This window comes from Electrona antarctica (genome assembly GCF_951216825.1).
Source record: "Electrona antarctica genome assembly, chromosome: 1".
Lineage (NCBI taxonomy): Eukaryota > Metazoa > Chordata > Actinopteri > Myctophiformes > Myctophidae > Electrona > Electrona antarctica.
Window position 1 is genome coordinate 24,204,057 of NC_136806.1, and position 21,726 is coordinate 24,225,782.

A 21,726-nucleotide genomic window follows, 5' to 3' on the forward strand; every position below is an offset into this window, starting at 1 on the left:
TCTGGGGTTGAGGAGGCAGAGCATGAAATGAAATGCCCCCAGCTCCCTGCTCTACCTTTTGTCCAAAAAGGCCAAGGGTATTTGAACGGCATGCATAGTAAAGACCATGTTACAACTAGCTGCCTACAAATTGACGTGAGATGGGAATTGGAATTGAAAAGAGAACATGTACAGCATGTAGGTTAGCAAGAGTTTCCCATAGCCGTGACGCATTGTGAGCTTGTAGATCCACTATACTTTCAGTGAGCGACACTGTTGTATGACAAGAGTAAATCAAGCATTATGCACGCCGTCCACAAAATGTATCGCACTGCTTTCAAATGTATCCTGTGTGTAATGAAGCTAGATGCGTCATTAAATTTGACGTGTCCCCTACCGTACATGTTGCACATCCCGGTGTTGGAATCCCCAAGTGAAATGCAGCCACACAGTTTAAACCTTTTCGCTTTTAGGAATTTTTTAAACCATGTTAAAGGTAACAAGCTAACGGTAGCGTACACTGCTGTCAGAGCGAGTTAATGTTGTTTACTAGTCAAACGTACAGTGTGGTGATGCTTCTGTTGCCTGTAATGTTTGTTTTGCAGTACTGGGGGTGACAGCTCAGGCATTTATTAAGTGGCACCAAAATCAAGCACCAAAAATCTGCGTTGTGAATTTGTGATTCAGTCCAGTATAGGTACCGCACCTATAGGAACCATTCCCAGTACAGGAGCTAGTTTCAATATCAAACCTTACTCATCATTATACATGCAATTTAGACAAGACTGTGTTAGACACATTAGAATATAGGTAATGCAAGAGAAAAATATATAATGTGGCCAAGATATAGATAGATAATATTACAGATTATTAAAGATATTGTCTGTCATGGACGGAGATCTCCGTCTTTTGGGTTATAATTAATCCAGAATAGCCTCTTTTATATTTACCGTATACGGTAGTAGTGTGCCACGTCACTAGGCAACGCTCGGCTCCTTGTATTTGACCTCACCAAGATGGCCGCTGCATAGACTGCTGTAATAGCCGCGATTCTTTAGCAGCGTTTTTCTCTGAATTAAGGCTCAGATTGAGGTGATTGAACAGAACGCCAATGTTAGGATCTCAATAAAAAATCTGCGCTAACTCGCGGTTACTATATTAACACTTCTGATGAAAGGAATGTAACTAGCGGCTGATCCGTGATGGCCGATTACTCCGGTTCACCGGGGTGAAACTTCGGGGTTATCAAAATGTAACATCCTCCTCATGCATGCATTGAAGGAACCATGAGCTCAGTTCGGGGCTCTCCCCAGGATGGCTGTTATAGCGCCCAGGATTAAAGTTTAGGCAATTGGCACCGGGTGAAAAATGGGTTGCAAAAAACAAACAAAAAATACAAAAATTAAAATAAGATGGAGTACTGCAATTTCAGTTTAAAAAGTCCAAGCCTCAGAAATCTGTAAACCACGATGAGATTTTCTCTTAGCCAGACATTTTTTGCAACAGTAGGTCTCAGATTACTATGAAAACCTGCAAAACCTGTCAGTCAGTCAATCAGTCAGTCTGTCGGTCACACTCACGCCACCATATATGGCCGTCAGTCTGTCACGCCTCATGACACGCTCCATATATGGCCGTCTCCACATATGAAGATCACGACACTGACCTCTCATCAAACCCTGGATAGCCATACATGGAGAAGATTGGATCATCACCCTAGATCTGCATATATGGAGCCGGCCAGCAACTCTACATCGAACCTCAAACCCTTAGATCTCCATATATGGAGCTGACCTGTTCTGACATTCCTTATGTTGATATACCCCACCCGTCATTCCTCTTCGATGTCTCCCTTTTGACTCTTCAAACTCTAGACGGGCCCACCCCAAAGTTATTAGTGCAGCCGCGCCCGGCAGCCGGCGAAAACTACAGTTCTCAACAGGCCCGGAAATTAAGGCCCGGCCCTACCTGGGCCCTCATCAAACCCTGTATACTCAAGACACTGCCCCCGCTGCCACCCTTAGATCTCCATATATGGAGCTGACATGTTCTGACATTCCATATGTTGATCTGACCTCATCAAACCCTGTACGCTCAAGACACACTCCATATATGACCAGTACAGAATTCATTCCATATGTTGATCTGACCCCCCCATGCCAAAGCGCCAGCGCTCACCCAGCAGTCTGCCGTCACCCAGGCAGATGCGTGCACGCGACCTCGCCTTGGTCTCACCTAAATGAATTTAGGTGAGAAAATGTTCTGTTGCATTCATCTAAATTATATACTTCTAACCAGGCATCTTCACCTTGCATTTGTTTTTTTTGTGTTCCTCCTCTCTCAAAGTAAAGCTAGAGGAAGATTCAAATATCAAAACAATATTCTATTGATGTGCTGGCAGCGGTAGCAGTATCCAAAATAAATGTTTATGCCCCAGACAGCTCACCATTCCCCCAGATGCTAATACGGTTTCCTAGTCCAGGGGTTCTCAACGTTTTTGGCCGGGGACCCCCGGAAATGCTTTGGCAATGTCTCGGGACCCCCGCCCCGCCCCCTCCCGACCCCCAATATAAATTGACTGCTACAATAACCTTAAACCATTTTGGGCGGGAACCCCTTTTGGTGTTTTAAGCATTGTTATAATTTAGCTATTGAAAAATAGCAGATCTACAAGCTCATAGCGCGCCACCGAGTGGCGCGCTACGAGCTTGTAGGTCTGCTATTTTTTTTAAATCGTGATTAAAAAAAAATATATATATATATTTTTTTCTTTTTTTTTAGAAAATAATTTGGGGACCCCATAAAATAATTTGGCGACCCCCCGAGGGGTCGCGACCCACAGGTTGAGAACCCCTGTCCTAGTCAGTCACATGCATTGGGAAGGAACACTTTTCACTCCACTACTAAAGACCTGTAATGGTAGATTTATAGTGGTGCCGGTGCCGCACACCAAAAGGAACAGATCTACATTGCAATGCATGTGTGAGCTTGTAGGTTGACTATTTTCAGTGTGCATCCATGTACCAAGTTTAAATTGGGCATAAAAATGCAAAGTGTTCCTTGCTGAATTCCTCAGAAGGGAGCAATATTCTCTAATAAAAATGTAATGGATTGTAGTACTGGGGAATAATAAAGGCTTGTCATGAAGATACTGCTCTTAGGAGACCTTTTAAGAGGCAGAACTCATTATACCTCAGATCTAACATTTTCCTCTAAATTAGAATTTGAGAAACAAATAGCAATTACACTGTATGTAAAAAAATATAATAATAAAATAAATCTCGTGTAGAGTATAGTAGCCATCATTCTGTCCCTGAATGAGAACTGATTTCCCTTGTTCATGTGTCAGCTGGTGATTGACACAGACAACCAGCCGGCTATTTAGAAGATGACTAAAATAATCACAGATCATCAGATTTCCCTTTTCAAGTGGTTTAAAGGCTTTGGTGAAATGGCTTGAAATGTATTTGTTTTCGTAAAGATATGAAACATCCATGATAATGTTACACAAACTGTACTAGGATACATACATGCTGAAGAATTTACATGGCAGCTCATAACGTACCGGGTGACCGCGGATCCTTAAAAGGTCATGTCTGAGAGGTCATTTTGAACGTTTTTTGAGATTTTGAAGTTGATTATCTTTACCCATGAAGCTTTCAGAAGGTTCCCCTTCCATGACCATCATCATTCCATCATCTCAGAAATGTTTGACATCTGAAACATTTTCTAAATATGAATTTAAGCACATGCCACTTCTGTCTGATTTTACTTCAGTAAACGGCCTGGCCAATCAGCGGCAGCTAGAGGCGGGATCAATGCAGGACTGTGTCAGAGTAATCTAGTAAGAGAGTAATGACACTCCCGTTGACTCTCATTGTAACAATGGAATGCGGAAGTGCTCATTCTATCTCAATGGAATAGTTCCAGCCATAGGATCAATGTTTGGAACTATCGCCCATAGGCACCCGCTTTGCGGCGAGATCAAAGCCACTCTCTTACTAGATTACTCTGGACTGTGTATGCCTTGATCCCGCCTCTAGCTGCAGCTGATTGGCCAGGCCGTTTGGTGGCCGGAGCATCAAGTCTGCCTGAGAGTTCCCAGATGGGAGCAGGAGGGGGGAACCCAGTGTACTCTCTGCTGCCCCATCTGGCGGAGTCAGGTTAGCTTAAATAGTCTCTGATGGATAAAATTGATGTTGTTTACACGTCATGTCAAGTTGGACAGTTTTCCTTATCCTGTGTGTCAGGTCAGAGAGAGGCCCCTATCATCTAGGCCCTGTTTGTCAGGTCAGAGAGAGGCCCCTATCATCTAGGCCCTGTTTGTCAGGTCAGAGAGAGGCCCCTATCATCTAGGCCCTGTTTGTCAGGTCAGAGAGAGGCCCCTATCATCTAGGCCCTGTTTGTCAGGTCAGAGAGAGGCCCCTATCATCTAGGCCCTGTTTGTCAGGTCAGAGAGAGGCCCCTATCATCTAGGCCCTGTTTGTCAGGTCAGAGAGAGGCCCCTATCATCTAGGCCCTGTTTGTCAGGTCAGAGAGAGGCCCCTATCATCTAGGCCCTGTTTGTCAGGTCAGAGAGAGGCCCCTATCATCTAGGCCCTGCTTGTTGTTTGTCTTTGTCCTGTTGTTCATTTCATGGGCCTTTTATCATTTACAGTATATTATAGATCTCTGTCGCCAGATTCACACTCACTGTATTTCCCCAGCCAGTTAACTTATAATATTATAGGCAATGTTTCTGCTGTGTTCAGCTGTGTTCTTATCAAAGCAGTGACCTTGTTACTAGCGGGAGGCAGCGAAGACACAGTAGGTAATAGTAATTAAATCCCAACCAATGGACTATTAACAAACTGATGTCATCTCCACTATTAAAACTATGGACAATGCCTCAGAAGAGTTACTTCGGAACCCATCGGACATTTGTAAATTAATATGAAATTGTATATCCGAATTACAACACATTTCTTGGAAAATGTATCTTACTTAACTCAAATTCTAAAACCTTATTTATCAAGTTTCCTCATTCCTGCGTCTTCAAATTACTTTTAAGGGTTTTTACAAAGGTTTTCAACCCAGTTCCTGGAATGCATTTAAAGGGCATTTCACTCAAAAGGTAAAAGATATTAATTCATTTTTCATTCATTTGGGTTTACTCCTGAAGCCGTGAAAAGAAGAGAGTCCGCACACAGGATTGCTCCAATGGTGTTCTTTTATTGAAACAACATAGTTAAGACACAACGTTTCGACCGCAGGCGGCCTTCATCAGGTGAGGCCGCAATCCTGTGTGCGGACTCTCTTCTTTTCACTGTACTTGCCTTGGTCCGGCACCAGCCAGGAACTGGATGTGCGCTAGCCACCTACCTTTTAAACTTTTTTACTCCTGAAGCCCTCTGAAAAGGTTTTTATCACGGTACAGTGTCTTAAAGTGACAGTACTGGGTTTTCTTCTGAAATGGTTCTCATGGTTTTTAAAACTTACAGTCCTTTATTCTGGTAACTATTACAGTATTGATCTTAGTATTACAATTTTTTACCTATCAGTCTCAAATTAATATTAATTAATTAATTTAATTCATATATTAATATAATTGTATTCTATTCACTTTTGAAAGGTCTTTGAGGTGTCAAAACTGTTAAAACTGAAGTAAAACCAAATATTGTTCAAGCTAGCAAACTAACTCATGAGCATTATGCACATTTAACGCTAATACACATTATTGTATGCATTTCATTGTTTCTGATTTCTCATTGCATTTGACACCTTGCTGTCAAACAGGAAAATTGTATTTTGCTAACTTGAGAAGCAATATCTATGCAAAGGGCTGTTGTAAGTTACTATGCTTGCTATTCTTTCATCTTCAGTTCTTGAAAGGACCAAAAAGCATAAAAAGACAAGTCTAATATCTTTCATGAAAACAAAGCAATAAAATGATCAAACCCCATAACAAAACCCACTTGGCGTGGGGCAGCTTTGGTGCGTCACTTTTCACACTGTGAAAAATAACATTTCTTTGTTGGGATTATAGACCCTTGCCACGGGGTGTTCCAAATAATTTTGCCTGTGACGGCCTGAAATGGCTTTCAGTTTGTCAAATAACTGCACAGTATAGCTGTCTAAGTCCTGCAATAAAAATAAATAAATTGGAGATCACATTCCTCAACATTGCGAGTCAGCTGGGTTAAGAAGGCCCTGACACAAGCTGGCTTTTCATTCCTCTTATCATACTCCAACCGTACTGGGAATCTCACTAGAGATTCTGGTACACGTTGTATTCTGGTTGATAGGCGGTAATCAGGCCCTTTGAGTTTGAGTCTCCCTCTCTCTCACTCTCTCTCTCTCTCTCATGTGATCAACTAACTGTGTTTTTGCATTACATCACTCTCAACATGGCCCCCTATTAAGCTTCTGGGATGGAAGCCCATGCAGGCCAGGAATTCAAATTTGTCACAGAAGCAAGCTGCATTGTTGAACGGAGCAGATGAATCGCATGCATGCCGACCAAATCAGCAACAAGCTAACGGAAATATTATATTTTTGAGTGGTGCAACAACTGCTATAGACAGCTTTGTGTGTCCCTGGATCCCTGTGTCCGTCCGAGCACGAAAATAGTGTTGGAATACTGTTCCACAGCGCCACACACACACACACACACACACACACACACACACACACACACACACACACACACACACACACACACACACACACACACACACACACACACACACACACACACACACACACACACACACACACACACACACACACACACACACACACACACACACACACACACACACACACACACACACACACACACACACACACTCTTCGGGTGTGACAGTACACGTACAGTAGAGGGACCCCCTGGGGACCCCCACACGGTAACTGTCATTTCTAAACCATTTCAGACACAAGGCGGGTCGCCGGAACCGGGCCGGCCCCCTGGGCTCGTTCCTGGGGGTCTGGATGTTCTGGGGACCCCCCGGGGACCCCCACAGGGTAACAGTCATTTCTCGACCGTTTCGGACGTGGGCTGGCTCACCGGAACCGGGCCGGCACCCTGGGCGCGTTCCTGTGGGTCTGGAACTTCCGGGGACCCCACAGGGAGTTGCACCACTCACTTCACACGGGTGTGAAGTGAGTGGTGCAACGCACATTTCTTTATCTTTTGCCTTTTTGTGTTGGACATTTTGTGAGACATTTAGTTTTGCACAGGGCCCCCATACTGTTCCCACACTGTATCATGAGAAGAGTGGGTGGAAGCAGAAGCACGCAGGCTTGATTACCTTTGAAGGATTTTCAACCCCCCTCCCTCCACCCGTACATGCATCTCTCTCCCCATACAGTATTCCAACCAGGTACCATTTCATGGCGACGCTTAGTTATGCAGTGGAATTTATTGTCTGCACTGCGGCAGATTACCATTGCTTAACATGCCACACAGGAGACTTAAAGAGGCAACACCTTTCATAGTGTTGCATCCCGCTGGCAGGCAGGCATGTTGGCAGACCTGGGCTTTATACATGGTTTCCTACGCCGTGAAGGACATGCAGTGCACGACGAGCCAGCTAGGTGAAAGACAACACAGGTCCTGTTCTCTCCTATTCCCAAAACAACTTCATTTCCTGTTTTGTCGCTAGTGCTTGTTTATGCATAATTGCTGCCCTGACTCGTTCTGCTCGTGTGTGCGGATTGTGGAATATTTTTAATACTATATAGGATAATCTCTAGACTGGTTCAAAACACGGACCATGTGACATGCAGCACAGAGCTTAAGTGAGACTAAGAATTCAACCTGCCTTTCCTATTTTGGGCATGTTACTAAAGCCAATAATTGTCAAAAACAGAAATAGCAGCTCTACAAGCTCACAACATATGCCATCACGAGTTGTGAGATTGACTATTTATGCTGTTTGTCATATGATAAAAGTATATAGGGTTTGAGTGGTTAAGCTGTTCCATAGCAAATTAAATGTGAGGGAAATTACCTAAATGGTATAGTTGGGTACACAAACTTAGCATTTACAGTGCCAATATTTTTCTTCTTCTTTTTGGGTGGGGAGGGCGGTCTCTCATCCCACACTAACCTTCCTAACAGGAGCCTTGAATTTATACTACCTGTGTACAGATTCATACCTAAATACAGATTCTGCCTAAATAATTTAACACTTCTGCACGTCATAGAGGGGTTTTTTTTAGGTATGGGCCCCTTAGGATTAATTTGAAGGGAAACTTCTTTACCAAGCTAAAGGCGATGTAGAAAAAGGACTTGGGCTACAAAAGATATATCAGTTAAAACAGAGAGATGTGTAGTGAGATGAGAATTAATCTTTTGAAGTCGTTATCTGCGTGTGCTACCAGACAGAGACAGTGAGCTATAGGCGGATAAGAAAGGTTCAGCTTTCCTCTGCCATGGGCAACCCTCCTGGCAATAAAGCTGCCATGTGGGTTTTTTGCCTGTGTGATGCCGTTTGCCTGGGGTTAAACAAGAAACAAAATGTTCCAGAAATTGATTAACTCAACCCTGGTGTGCTACTGTTCAGATCCCATTCGTAGCTAGTTATAGACTATAGCCTTGAGCTGGAGCACTGTACTGGAACACAAGTATTCAGTTTTGCATCATCACATTCCATTCTTGTACTTGCACACTTTAGAACACTCCGTTCCTTGTAGCCTTCATAAAACTGCCATTACACCCCTGTAATTATTTGCCCAGTGTGAAATAGCCCTGTAGAATTCACACTAAAGAACTAAGAGAGTCCAACCTTGGACTTCACTTGTGTAACTGTAGTAAAAGGTATGAATACATGGTAATTGATAAATGGTGCATTTACAGAATACAGCTCTTTTATCCGCTTTACATTGTGCATTGCGTTCAACCATTCACATATACTTCACACACACCAACGGAAGAAGCAACCATGCAAAGCAAAAAACTGCTCATCAGGAGCAGTTTGTTGTTCAGTGTCTTGCTCAAGGACACTTCAACACAAAGCCAGGTGGAGTCGGGGAAACATTCCATTTCTAACTCAGCTGTTGTTTGTTGCCCCATACAGTAATTTTCAATGGCCCAATGATCCATTGTAAACTTGCATCATTACAATCCGCAGAGGTACACATGTGTACCTCACCGTATGCATGCAGAGCCTTTTGAACCCTTAAATGTGTTCCCTATCCATTCCAAGCCACTCTATTATGGCACTGGATGACAGATGTAGATACTGCAGCCTTTTCCCTCAGGCAGTAAAGCATGAGGCCTAACCTTCCATTCAGCAAAAGTAATGGTCCACAGCTTTAATTGTCGTGGGCTCTTCATCTTCACTAACAATAGAAGTAAGCAATGGGTCTGGGAGAGAAAGGCAGCCGTGTCTGACAAAGGCAGTGATTTAGTTCTCAAGGCAATTCGCAAGTGGATGTTGCAGGGGCAGTGATAATGTGCCAAGAAAGAAAGATTGTAGTGAGGTAACCATCATATCAGACAATGATGGTACACAACGCAACAATGGGTGCCTTATTCCTCTGTTGTGGAGATTAACCTTGACCTTTATATGACATTAACCTGCCATATAAAGTTTAGGCTGTATCTTTCAAGAAGTGAACATGCATTAACACTTTAATTGCCCGGAACTATTTAATCCATTACATTCATGCGCCCAGTCGATTTATAAACACGGACGCCTTTTCCGGACGGACCGGCCGGAAGTTCATGATGTTGTGTAGCAGCTAACAATAGCCACAGCACTTTAGAGTCGATCGACAACAACAAGACAAGAATAAATCTATCGAGACTAGCGACTGGACCGCGGAGCGCCGTCTAACACAGGATATTTTTTCAGAAAAAGATGGGATGATTTAGATCGCGATTTATGAACGTTTTAAGATTTTCGTTTTCATCAGCTAAACAGAGGAGGGAGTTTTTTGATGACGTCTCACTCTTGCGCGTCACCGAGGAGAGCCCAGGAGGCGCGCCTGGGCTATACAGCCATGCGATCTGTTCTCATATCAATAAACTTCGTCTTTTGGACAATACTTCATCCTGGGCGACGGGCGTTACTAATAGAAAGGACAAAGAACTTCGTCCTGGGCGTTCGGAGTGTTAAGATGAAATTGCAGATGTGCTGAGACTTGAACAACCTTTGGACTCATAGTTAACAGTAATAGAGTATACAACACAAACTATACCTAAAATGTTGTGTTGTGTGATGATTTTCATATTTTCATATTCATATTACATTATTAGAATGTTTGACTACATTTTCAACAAGAACAAAAAATTATTGTATATTAAATGTCCTTGGTTGTGCCCAGCTCTCCAAAAAGGATGAACTTCTGTGGAAAAATATGACATAATGGGTCGTTTTACTGACGTTTTACTTTTTGAATTAGACTAAAAACAGGGAGTAGTCACTAAAAAATTAAGTCACTTCTTGTAAAATTGAGTCCCATTAAAATGATAGATTGCAGTCGCATCATGGTTTATGTAAAAGGGAGTTTCACACCCACAAAGCAGTCTAATTGCGCTCATTCCTGTGAGAAATCCACAAATGTAGAATCTAGATTCTCAGGCGTACTGGCAACAAGACGCTTGACAGCATATGAGTAGCTTCAAACAAGGGGAGATACGGAAAGAGGGGGGGGTGTAGGGGGGGAGGGGGGGTTGAATCTTGACAAACAGTGAGAGCCAGTGTCTACATCATCTCTTGGCCCTGACAGGCTTTCCCATGCTTGAATTCAAAGCTGGTAAAACCATGGCTGGATTCATTTTGATCTGACATCTATCATGTATGTTGTGGTTTCAATGTACCGTGTTCACAATATGTTTGGGCAATTGGCCCATGACGTTTTAGAGAACCATTCAAGAGGAACTCCAGTTGGAGGACAATTTGGCATCTGGATGGGAGCAATTTGTTAGCTTTTGCTTCACGTCTACACCATGCTGTTTGAATGTTCATACCAGCACCATATTAATTATTAAGATTCATTGACTCTATTAATAAGAAAAGATTATCCATATTATTATTTCTTAATTAATGAATACAATGCAGTGCATAATTTGATTACTTTTCAATTAGGGCACACTGTCCATTCGCAAAAATATCAAATATGCAGTACTGCAAACAATATTTTTGCCACGTGTGGAAAGCGTTGGGCAGATGGGACATAATATCTCTCACTCAACATAATGAGACGGGTCGGGAACGCGCTTCAGCACTCTCTGGGTCTGTCTGAGACACGGTGCCCACTCAAACGGGAGGTATCTGTCCCCTCTTCAAAGATAATGAGATGACAATGCATTCAACTAACCTTAGAAAGAGAGGGATGGGGAAGATGAGGGAGGGAGGTTCAGTCCACAGCACTTGTCTGCCTCCTTTGATCAGATACGAAAAGCAGCTGTCTTTCTTAGTCTCAGTCTGTGTTGGATTGATGAAAGCTCGCCTTACTATTTTATCACATGTGCTATAGCTTGTACAATAGTGTGCAGTACTGCCTCAATCAGTAGATTCTTCAAGATCAGAGGATACATTGTTTTCAGCAAAATATGCATCTTTATAGTAAGATTGTATTCGATCTAAGCCTTTCTATGAATTCAATGGGATAAAATAAATAAAATAAAATAAGTCTAAATTATGTTTAAATTCTAAATTATTATGTAAACCCAATTTGCCACTCTCTGGGAAATTGCAATGTTTTGCATGACATTGAAAACTGTAAAGTGAAAATGCCAGGTTGGTGGTCTTATTTCAGTAGGCCCCACGAGGCAGTGTTATTCCAAGTTGACAGTTTTTCTTGGCACTGCCTTCAACCATTGTTTACAGGCATTCTTGTGAAGGTTTCCAAAGACACACATGCAGATGGATCCATCTCCTCAGTTTGTCCCTATGGCTGAGATAATCCCCATACGCTCCTTTTCATTATTCTCTTTCCTGTTTGTTACACTTTGTTTTGACATATAAACACCAAACAAATCCTCTCTTTTCGGCAGTCCTTGGAAAGCTTTCAACCAACCAATCTGCAGTTTTGAGATGCTGTTATTATCACAACAATGTTCATAACAATGCAAAGTAAATATCCTTTATCGTACAGAAAACAAAAGCAACAGGAAAAAACATTAGTGTTGACGTGAACTCTTAGTTTTAGCAGCAGTAAAATGTTACTTTGGTACAGTATACAGTAGCTATATGAAGACGATCAGACCACTCTAAATTACAATAAAAATAATTGTGTTCAAATATTTGCCAGTGTTCTGATGACTCAGTACACATAGCAATTAATCCAGTTATCATCAACTAAATGTGCAACATCCTATTTAATTTCACCTTAATTAATCACATCAAATAGGCTAATAAAACATAGGCAGGAGATCAACTCTCATAAAAAAGTAGAGCTAAACAAAATTAACAGTGCATTTAACGTAGCGATAGTTTGAGCTTTTCTTGTGCCGACGTTTCTTCAAAACTAGATAAAACATCTCAAAAGTCAGAACCTATTCTGCCCCTGGGCTTTATGCTACACTTCTTAAAAACTCAGCAAGATGCTCGTTTCAAAGCTGTGTGTGTGTGTTGGGGGGGGGCTAAAAAAAATCCTTAACATCCAATTTCCCTATATTTCATCATCGTGTCTCAATAATTATGCAGGGTTATTAGCTCAAGTATTTGTCCTTGGCATTCTTAATGTCAGCTGACATTTATTATGAACAGTAATGGTATTAGAGATCTTAGATTTCCCCATTTGTAGTGGAAGACTAGTTTGGCGCAGTGCAACAGCACCCTCTCTTGATCATTTCAGATATGATCATAGCACAAAACAGAATGATCCTTAAAACCAAGAACATAGTCAAACTAGAAAAAGTGCCCTTCTGGGCACAGGTCTCCACCAGGAGTGTGTGTGATGTTTGGCGAAATGTTTAGGAGTAATATAAACGTGTTTTTTTGTTTGTTTTTGCAAAACATTTCTTGATTTTGTTGAGGAAATGCAGAGCCAGATCACTCATAGCATCTCTGAGGATAGAATTCTGGATGAGCAGGACAAAACGGGCCACTCCTGAAAAATTTGGAAGGCAATCTTAGCCAATCAGTGTAGAATCTGAGAAATCCAACAGACTCGTCTTGATCACATGATCACGCGCGTGTGTGATCGCGTGATCACACACACACACACACACACACACACACACACACACACACACACACACACACACACACACACACACACACACACACACACACACACACACACACACACACACACACACACGGAGTGCAAAACATACTCTCTCCACATGCCTTCGGCCTGGTGGAGACAATTACTCAAATATGTTCCATGTACAGTATACGCATGCACGTACGCACACACGCACATACTTTTCTTTGAGTCGGCATGTATCAGTCTTTTGCTTTGAGTCAGAGTGTGGAGTAGGAGAGTAGCGACACGCTTTGATCTCGCCGCAAAGCGAGCGCCTATAGGCTATAGTTCCAAACATTGCTCCTATGGCTGGAACTATCCCATTGAGATAGAATGAGCACTTCCGCATTCCATTGTTACAATGGGAGTCAACGCTAGTGTCGCCACTCTCTTACTAGATTACTCTGCTTTGAGTATAGCCCCCCCACCAACCCCACAAAACCTTTCGTCGGATATGCACAAATCACATAGGCAATCTATTTCTGATTCCAAACACACACAGGGGGTGGGAAGCCATGGGCCCCTAGGCTTCACTCATTATTGAGGCCCACCCACACACACACAATTTCCAAACATACTGTACTGACTGTGAGAATATAAAGACCAAGGTGGTGTGTTCTAAGGTGGTGCCACCCAGCCAATTGTGTGAACCAACACAACAGCCACCCTGTCGCAACTCAAAAACACTAAACAGTAGCCACAACACTTAATACATATTATTCCCATCAATTCCATAGCCAAAGAATATTCCAAAACCAACCTAAAATGATTCATTGCTACTCTTTGGAACTCAATATAACAGCAATAGAGCAATAGCGTGAATCACATTTGGTTACACTGCATGACAGCACAGACAATGACAGCAGCAGAAAATATGAAAGCAGGGACCCTACCTTTAGCAGTCTTCTTGTTAACTTGTTCTGTGCGGCAAAGTCCTTGATAAGATCTCCCCTTTTCCCAATAAATCACTCTCAATGGATGGACATGAAGGTGAGGTAAATCTGTAAAGCAATATCCATTAGGCTACATTTCTTCTCCAAAGAGGCTGTTAAAGGCCAAATTACATCTGCCCATTGGCATTTGTAATGGGCACATTTTAGGATGCAGTGGAATACAGTATTGCGGTCAAAGGTGAAAGCCAAACAGACAAACTATTGTAATATGATGTCTTATGTGAAAATCTTATGTTTTGAGAATGCTTTGATCAGATCGCATGATGACTCAGATGACATAATGAATTAAACCTTTGAATTTGGATTAAAGATTAGATTAATGTTATACTGTTCAAATGACTTATTCTGTTTATTATTAATTATTATTACTGAAAAGTAAACACAAATACAGCCAGGTGTATGTATGCAGTTAGTTACTCCAGCTGACACCTATAGTTAGGTTGGAGCTGTGTAGAGCTGTAATCTCACAAAACCCTATGGGCCAAAAAGAAAAATTCAATCAAACTGCACACCCACACCAAGTGTAAGTGAATAAGTGTGATCGTGTAATCAGCCAGAGTAACTGAAAACACCTCTACAAATTTTCAGGGTTTTAAGAGATTTTCCATTTTGTAAACAATGTGCTCGATCTTCACACCAGATGTCACGGGCAGACCATAATGATCGACTAATGACTTGCTCCATGTCTATGAATACATTTTGGGTCAGATGCTCTCAGATAGGAACCATTAATTTTGTCAAAATTGGGACATTAACTTTCTGGCCATTAAAAGCAGACATGAAAAACATGGGCAGAGCATGTCCCAGCATGCATATACCTTCAATACCACAGAAAACAGTTACTGAACATAAATTGCAACCCAGGCAAATATATTCTTGATTAATTTAGTAGAATGTACAAAAAATTATTGTTTCTCAACCTTTTTTCATGTCAGGGACCACTATACATTTGGCCACAGACCACCATCTGAAAATATTTTGTGCCAGGCAGGAACTCCAATACAAAATGTGTGTTGTTAAAGAAGCATATTCAAACCAGATTTTTCCAAACATTTCAGTATGTTTTACTTTTGAGGCTAGCCCCTCCTAGTATGCCCAGCTTTGTGTCTGTGTGTAGCACGGAATGTGAAGATTTGATTGGCTGAGCACGGAATGTGACGATGTATGATGATAAGATCGCCCACTTTAATAGTTCACACAAGTGTGATTTATTTTTTGAGAGGTGCCTATATACAGCTTTTGTCCCCACACGTCTCATATTTGCCATTGACAATGAAAGGAGAAATTAGGTCAAATGTCTGCCAAATATGACGTGAATCTTGTCCATAAACATCAATTATAATAAGTAACTTGTATACTGTACATGTATGTAACATGAAAGTAGTATACTGTGGTCAGCTGGACCGAAAGTGGTATGTATAGTATGATGGTCAGGGTGGTCATATTCCATAACTTATAATTGGCTGTTGATGGTGACGAGATATTTTCAATGTTGGGTTGGTAAAAGGTAATGTATGTAATCTGAAACCTATCTTAATTACGTCACCATCAACAGCGAATTATAAGTTATAGAATATGACCACCATGACCATCATACATACATACCACTTTCGGTCCAACCGACCACGATACTTGCGCGCTCTGCTTGCGCAAGTAATAAACGAGCGAGAGGACTCTCTATGGGAGATTGCACCCTCTGGCGTGATTACAGGATTACATTTTAAACTCCCAGGCAACCAGGTTATGGCAACATGATTGGCTGGGTCTGACCACCTGGGCGCCTAACCCCACCCCATTTCAATCTGGGTCTATTGAGTGAGTTTAATTGAATAGATATAAATAGAAAGCCAATGTGCCTACCTTAGGCATCTTCTTGTTGATTTCTGTAGTCAGCAAACTCTCCTTTTAACAGTTAGTTAGTGTCTGTGAGAGAACAATAAAAATTAGGCTTGCCCAGGTTCACTAGTAAAGATCACGTCTTTAAACAATATATAATTTTGGGTTGTTTATTCATTGAATAGGAAATTGATCAGGTGAAGGATGAAGGCATGAATGTAAGAGGGGATGAATAGAGGAGTGGATGATGGTGAAGGAGTGTTGGGTGAGGGGATGTGAGCATTGGGGGGCAAAGGATCAGGGAAGCGAACAAATGAGATGAAGGACAAGGGACTGAGACACAAAGCGAGGGGCTGAGGGATTGGAGGATGAGGGGAAGAGATAGCAACAGAAGGGGATGAGAAGGGCGATAACCTGAGGAGTGAGAAGCAGGTGAGGATAAGGCCCATGGACCATTTGCAGACCGCGGCCATGTTTCCATCAGTTTGGAAGCACTCGTTTTCAGTAAAGCAATGTCCTGCTGCCTCCTGCATTATGTGAAAATTCAAAACAGGTGGTACGCAGGGCAATTGAGTGATATCTAACGAGCACTTCCAAACTCCAGTACTTAGAAAAATAATCACCTGCAAGGACACAAAGTAGCTCATAACATGTCTACAGTGGATTTTTATGAAACAAACACTTTGAGGATAGAAAGAGAATAATTCAAGCTTTCCGTACAGCTGCAATGTTGGTGAGTTTGACGTTGTGTAATACAATCAGATAGGACTTTTCTGTTTGGATGAATGGGCTGCCAATGGGAAGTTGCACCTAGGTTGCACCTTGCCATTAACTTATATGGTAAGATGGCCGCGGTCTGCATATCGTCCATTGAGCTTGAGCACTGGAATGAGGTCAGGGTGGGCTTGTTTCAAGTAAAGCAATATGCTTGTAACAACCATCTTGGTAACCATTTGGATGGTGTGGTCTGAGATGCTTTTCTGGAAGGGGAGACTCCAGTGATGATTAAGTTGATGCCCGACAGGTAGACGCAGATTACCGATGGGTTGATGGGCTGGGACGAGTGGTTGTAGCTGAAGTAGGACATGTGCGTGATGTGTTTCAGGGATGGGAATGGCAGGTTGAAGGTGGTGTTGAATGATTCGAATTTCTTCTGTGCAGTCCAATATGAGACAGGGCGGATGGAGCTGGGCCTTGCAGGATGTTTTGCTGGGTGAGGAATATGAAGTGACAGAGTGGATCTGGGGCAGGGGAATGTCTTGTCAGAAAATGGAAGAAGAGCTGGTGTGATATGTGAGTCTGCGGCCCACGGTAGCTGTCTGAATTTCTGGACATGTCATGAAGCGAGAGAAAGAGTCAGCAATGGTGTCGTGGAAGTGAGCTGGTCAGATGAGGAACTGTTTTGGTGAACGTAAATCCAGATGAGCCTTCTGAGGACTGCCATGATAGGAAGTGAGGAGGTATGACCTTTGTTGATGTCTGAGTGTATGCGATGGTCATTCCGACCAATCATAAACTGCATCCTCACTTTCATCTTCAATGTTTGTGTTTACACAACACTCAAAACTGGCCATTCAAAGTCAATGGTATTCAATGTTTGTGTTTACACAAAAAGTCAAAGATGGCCATTCAAGGTCAATGACAAATCAATGTTTGTGTTTACACAAACACTCAAAGATGGCCATTCAAAGTCAATGACATTCAATGTTTGTGTTACCCTCCAAGCTTGACATAGAAGTAGGGGCTAGCCAGAGCCATATAAGACAGAGTTACGACATTGAGGGGACAGCAAACAGCCTGCACAGGTAAGACACCCAAAGAAGAGGCCGACGCAGCGCAACGCCCCGTCACGCACGGCCTTCTATTAAACAAGCGCTCTCCCACACGTCTTGTTTTACGGCAGGTTGAATATTACGGCAGGAATATCACTTGTGGAATATTTTGGACAGAAAGTAGCTCATAACATGTCTACGGGGGATTTTTATGAAAAACAAGCTCGGCAGATTGAAAGAGCATAATTCAAGCTTGGACTACAGCTGCAATGTTGGTGAGTTTAATGTCGTTTAAGACCAGCAGATCGCAAACGCAATATGATGAGTGGGGAGTCAATGGAGGGTATTGCAACTCTATATTCATCCCATTGTAAAAAATATAGAGTTGCAAATTGCGGCTACCCGGTCACGTGGTTCATGTAACTCGTTTGCCACTGTAAAGCCTATAGACTCCAATGCATTCCTTAAACTTCCGGTTCAGGCCTTTAATTGTCACCATTTGTCAATAGAAGCCTATGTAGAAGAGCCGCCATTGGACTGGCCCCATGAAGTGACCAGAGTTGTTGTAACTCTGTCTTACTCTATGGCTCTGGGGCTAGCACCCCTAAAAAAAAGCCTCAAATTGACCCCTTGTTATTTGCTAAATTAAATACTCACAGCTTTGCTTCCCCATTTCAAAATAAAACTAAACAAAACACTGTCACCTCACTTTTAACAGACGGTTGTGGGTTAATATTGTCAATCTCTCAATCATCTAATTTGACTCGTGTATATTTTCGATGATGATGTAGGCTAGCAGACACACGTCACACACACACACACACACACACACACACACACACACACAATACTTAAAGAAAACTTAACAAAAAACCCACCTCTTGACTCTGAAAATCACCGGTTTTAGGCTACAATATTTCCACCTTTCCACACACTGACTGCACAGGGACAACCGGACAACATTCTTGATTCTCCTAGCCGATTCGGCCGAAAAGACTGCTGGACTGAACCAGAGCCTGGACTGAACAACAACGTATGAAAACTTCCGGGGTAAGCAAGCGCACGTCTAGGCACAACATTCACAGGTGCGTTGATTTTTGTGGCCAGCTAACTCTAGTTGTCTCCTCTGGTATGATCGGTATGATGCTCCCCAAAGGAAGTAGGCTACTGCAGGTTTTCTATTCCTGAAAGGTTGCAATGCGATAATGGACGCCATTGTTCTCACAATAATAAAAAATCTCTCTCTCTTTAATGAATCTAGTAGGCCTATGGCTTTTCTGGTTTCATCCTTTTAGCAGACCTTGTATTGTAGGCTATACTTCCCTGTGCTTGTCCTTGCAAAGTGCAAACTGTTAATAAAGTATTCAATCAATCAAACAATGGGCTTTAAGTTTGTTTTGCCTAAATGCTTGTATTTCAATTTTTGAGGGCGCTAGCCCCTCCTATGCCCAGCTTTGAGGGCAAGTGTGAACACAAACTTTGGCTGATGATTGGCTGATCACCCCATAGCGATGATTTGATTGGCTGAGCAAAGTACATGTTAAGGATAAAAGTGAGGGCAGAAAAGTGAAGACGCCAAAAGTGATTGGCCAGAATGACATTTGTGATGATTTGATTGGCTGATGTATGATGATAAGAGCGCCCCTCACTTCACACACGTGTGAGTTGTACATTCTGTTCAGTTAATGAATCATATTTCAATGTTCTGACAATAAACTGTCAGCTATTGTTTTTATCAATATCAACAAATGACATTTGACTGCATGGTTAAACTCAATACCGTATAAAGCAGTTAATGTGTTGGAAGTGGAACTATTGACAACAGCAAAGTAGCTAACCATTTAAAGACTAGAGGACAGCACAGGACACAGTATTTTAAGATAGATTGATAGTAGGCAGGCTACACACAGTAGTGAGTAGCCCAATAATGGATAATTCAAGCAGAGGAGAATGAAGTAGATTTATTTGTAGGTCTGCATGCCGTATAAAATTATGAAACTTAAAAAGCAACATTTGGCCTGAACATTGTGTTACAATTACAAATTAAGTAATGTTTGGTGTTGTGGACATCAAGTTATTATTGAAATCTTTTCATGCACTTTGATTGTTTGAATCAGGACCCCAGTGGGTTTGGAATGATGCTTTTCTTCTTTCTTTTTTTTAATGTTTGTAATGTATTAAGGATCTTCTTTCATATGGCCCTGGATTTCAAAAGGAATACACAAAGTTCCTACTGGAATTTGACATAGAAATGATCATCTCTATCAATAAAAGGCTATTGTACTGTACAAATGCAAATGAAACATTCGCTCCTCTAGCATGCCCAAACAAGAATCACCGTAGATTGACTGGACTGCATTGGTTTAAGCCTAATATAGACTGCTGTACAGCTGTATCACTCACCGAAAATAACTGATTTTCAATTGAAGAACGTGACAAGCAGTAGGCCATGAGATGAAGTCTATATTAGGCTTTAGGCATGATTCAATCAATGCAAGAAATGCAGTTTTTGGCACAATCACATATATCTGTACAGCAATGTGAAATATCAATATGATATATTTTGTGTAATTCACAATTTTGTAAATGTTTCTTTAACATGTATCAAGACTTCTAAGACAAGCAAATTACTTTGGTGTTCTTCAGCTACAGCCTCAATAAAAAAAGAAGACACATAAAAAGAAAATCCATTAGAGATTTCATTTCAGAACACTTTACTCAGCAGGAGGCTGTTCATAAATGTCCTTGCAAACTCATCTCCATTCACAGTGGCCTTCCAAAAACATTTTGACCAAGAGTAAAAAACATTAGGTTTAGACCACGCACTAAGTAAATAAATTGTTACATATTTAGATTTTTTTTTGTCTCTAAAATATAAACCTAAAAATATAATGTGATGGCACCAATATGAAATGTTGCTATATAAATGCACAATCCCCCTCCAAGACGTTTATAGTCTATGTATTCTAAATGTAATAATGTATAATAATAAGAATATATTATAATAATTAGAATATTGTTATTATTATTATTATTATTATTATTTTGTTTTTATTATTTTGTATCTTGTGGGTATACACAGAGCATTTCATAAAATGAGCACAACAAAAAAATCTTGGCACTAGTTTCTCATAGCTTAGTACAATCTGTGAAAAATTCTTGATCGGTTGAGAATGTTGAATATCCAGAGAGTGCATTGCAGAGTGCAGGCATCTGAATAAATCCTCCCAAGTGGGCAGACAAGTGCGCTAATGACAGAGACAATAGTGTGTGGGCAAAGCTGCGTTTGTGTTTCCCTCTGAATGTCTGAACACTGAGAAATACACACACACACACACACACACACACACACACACACACACACACACACACACACACACACACACACACACACACACACAATTCTCAGAGGCGATGTCCTGTTGTTTTCATTGTCCACTCTCTTTTGCTGATTTCTCTTGTTTGTATCCTAGGCCGCTCTGTGAGACAAAATGCTCAAGGCAATTTCACCACCATCACGCAGGCGCCTGCCCTGCCAATCTTCAGGGGAACCTCCTGTGGAAGACAGGAGGTTAAGCGGCACAAAAAGCAAATTTCACTTTCACTCACATACTGATTGACTCTGAGATACAAATGGATAAATTAATACTAATGATTTTGATGTAAGGGGTTTGCTATCGATTCATAGTAAAAAAAACCCATCTTAATTAAATTAAACACCTGAGCAAGTTTATCTCATTGTTCTGCTAAAAGGTTAAAGAGTCAACATTACTGAAGCAGTGCAAATTTGTACAGAAGGCCTACAAGCAAATCATTATTCTACTACATATCAAATTATACAATATATATAATAATACAGAAAATATCTTCTACACAGTAAAACCCTTGTTTTAATTTAATTCTGACAGCAGCGGAACAGAAAATTACACTTATGGCTCAATTTGTGTACATTTGTACACTAAATGAACACTGTGGATTTTGCCGTTTATACTCCATATAAC

The 21,726-nt window shown here is 41.5% G+C and overlaps 1 protein-coding gene and 1 long non-coding RNA gene across 4 annotated transcripts in view; both read right to left on the reverse strand.

Moving 5' to 3' along the window:
- Positions 1-11,286: 11,286 nt before the first annotated feature.
- On the reverse strand, positions 11,287-18,744 carry LOC306924534. Its single transcript, XR_013790175.1, has 4 exons — positions 18,604-18,744; positions 15,978-16,040; positions 14,058-14,165; positions 11,287-11,393 (listed from the first exon to the last, which is right to left on the reverse strand). It is a non-coding gene; the product is annotated as an uncharacterized lncRNA (long non-coding RNA).
- A 954-nt stretch (positions 18,745-19,698) lies between these two features.
- Positions 19,699-21,726, reverse strand: part of klhl4 (kelch-like family member 4) — a 40,086-nt gene continuing 38,058 nt past the window's right edge. For all 3 annotated transcript variants that reach the window (XM_079500305.1, XM_079500303.1, XM_079500304.1), the window contains exon 11: positions 19,699-21,280. In XM_079500305.1, the coding sequence (XP_079356431.1) occupies positions 21,221-21,280 (60 nt within the window). In that variant the 3' untranslated portion in view covers positions 19,699-21,220. The remainder of the gene's footprint in view (positions 21,281-21,726) is intronic.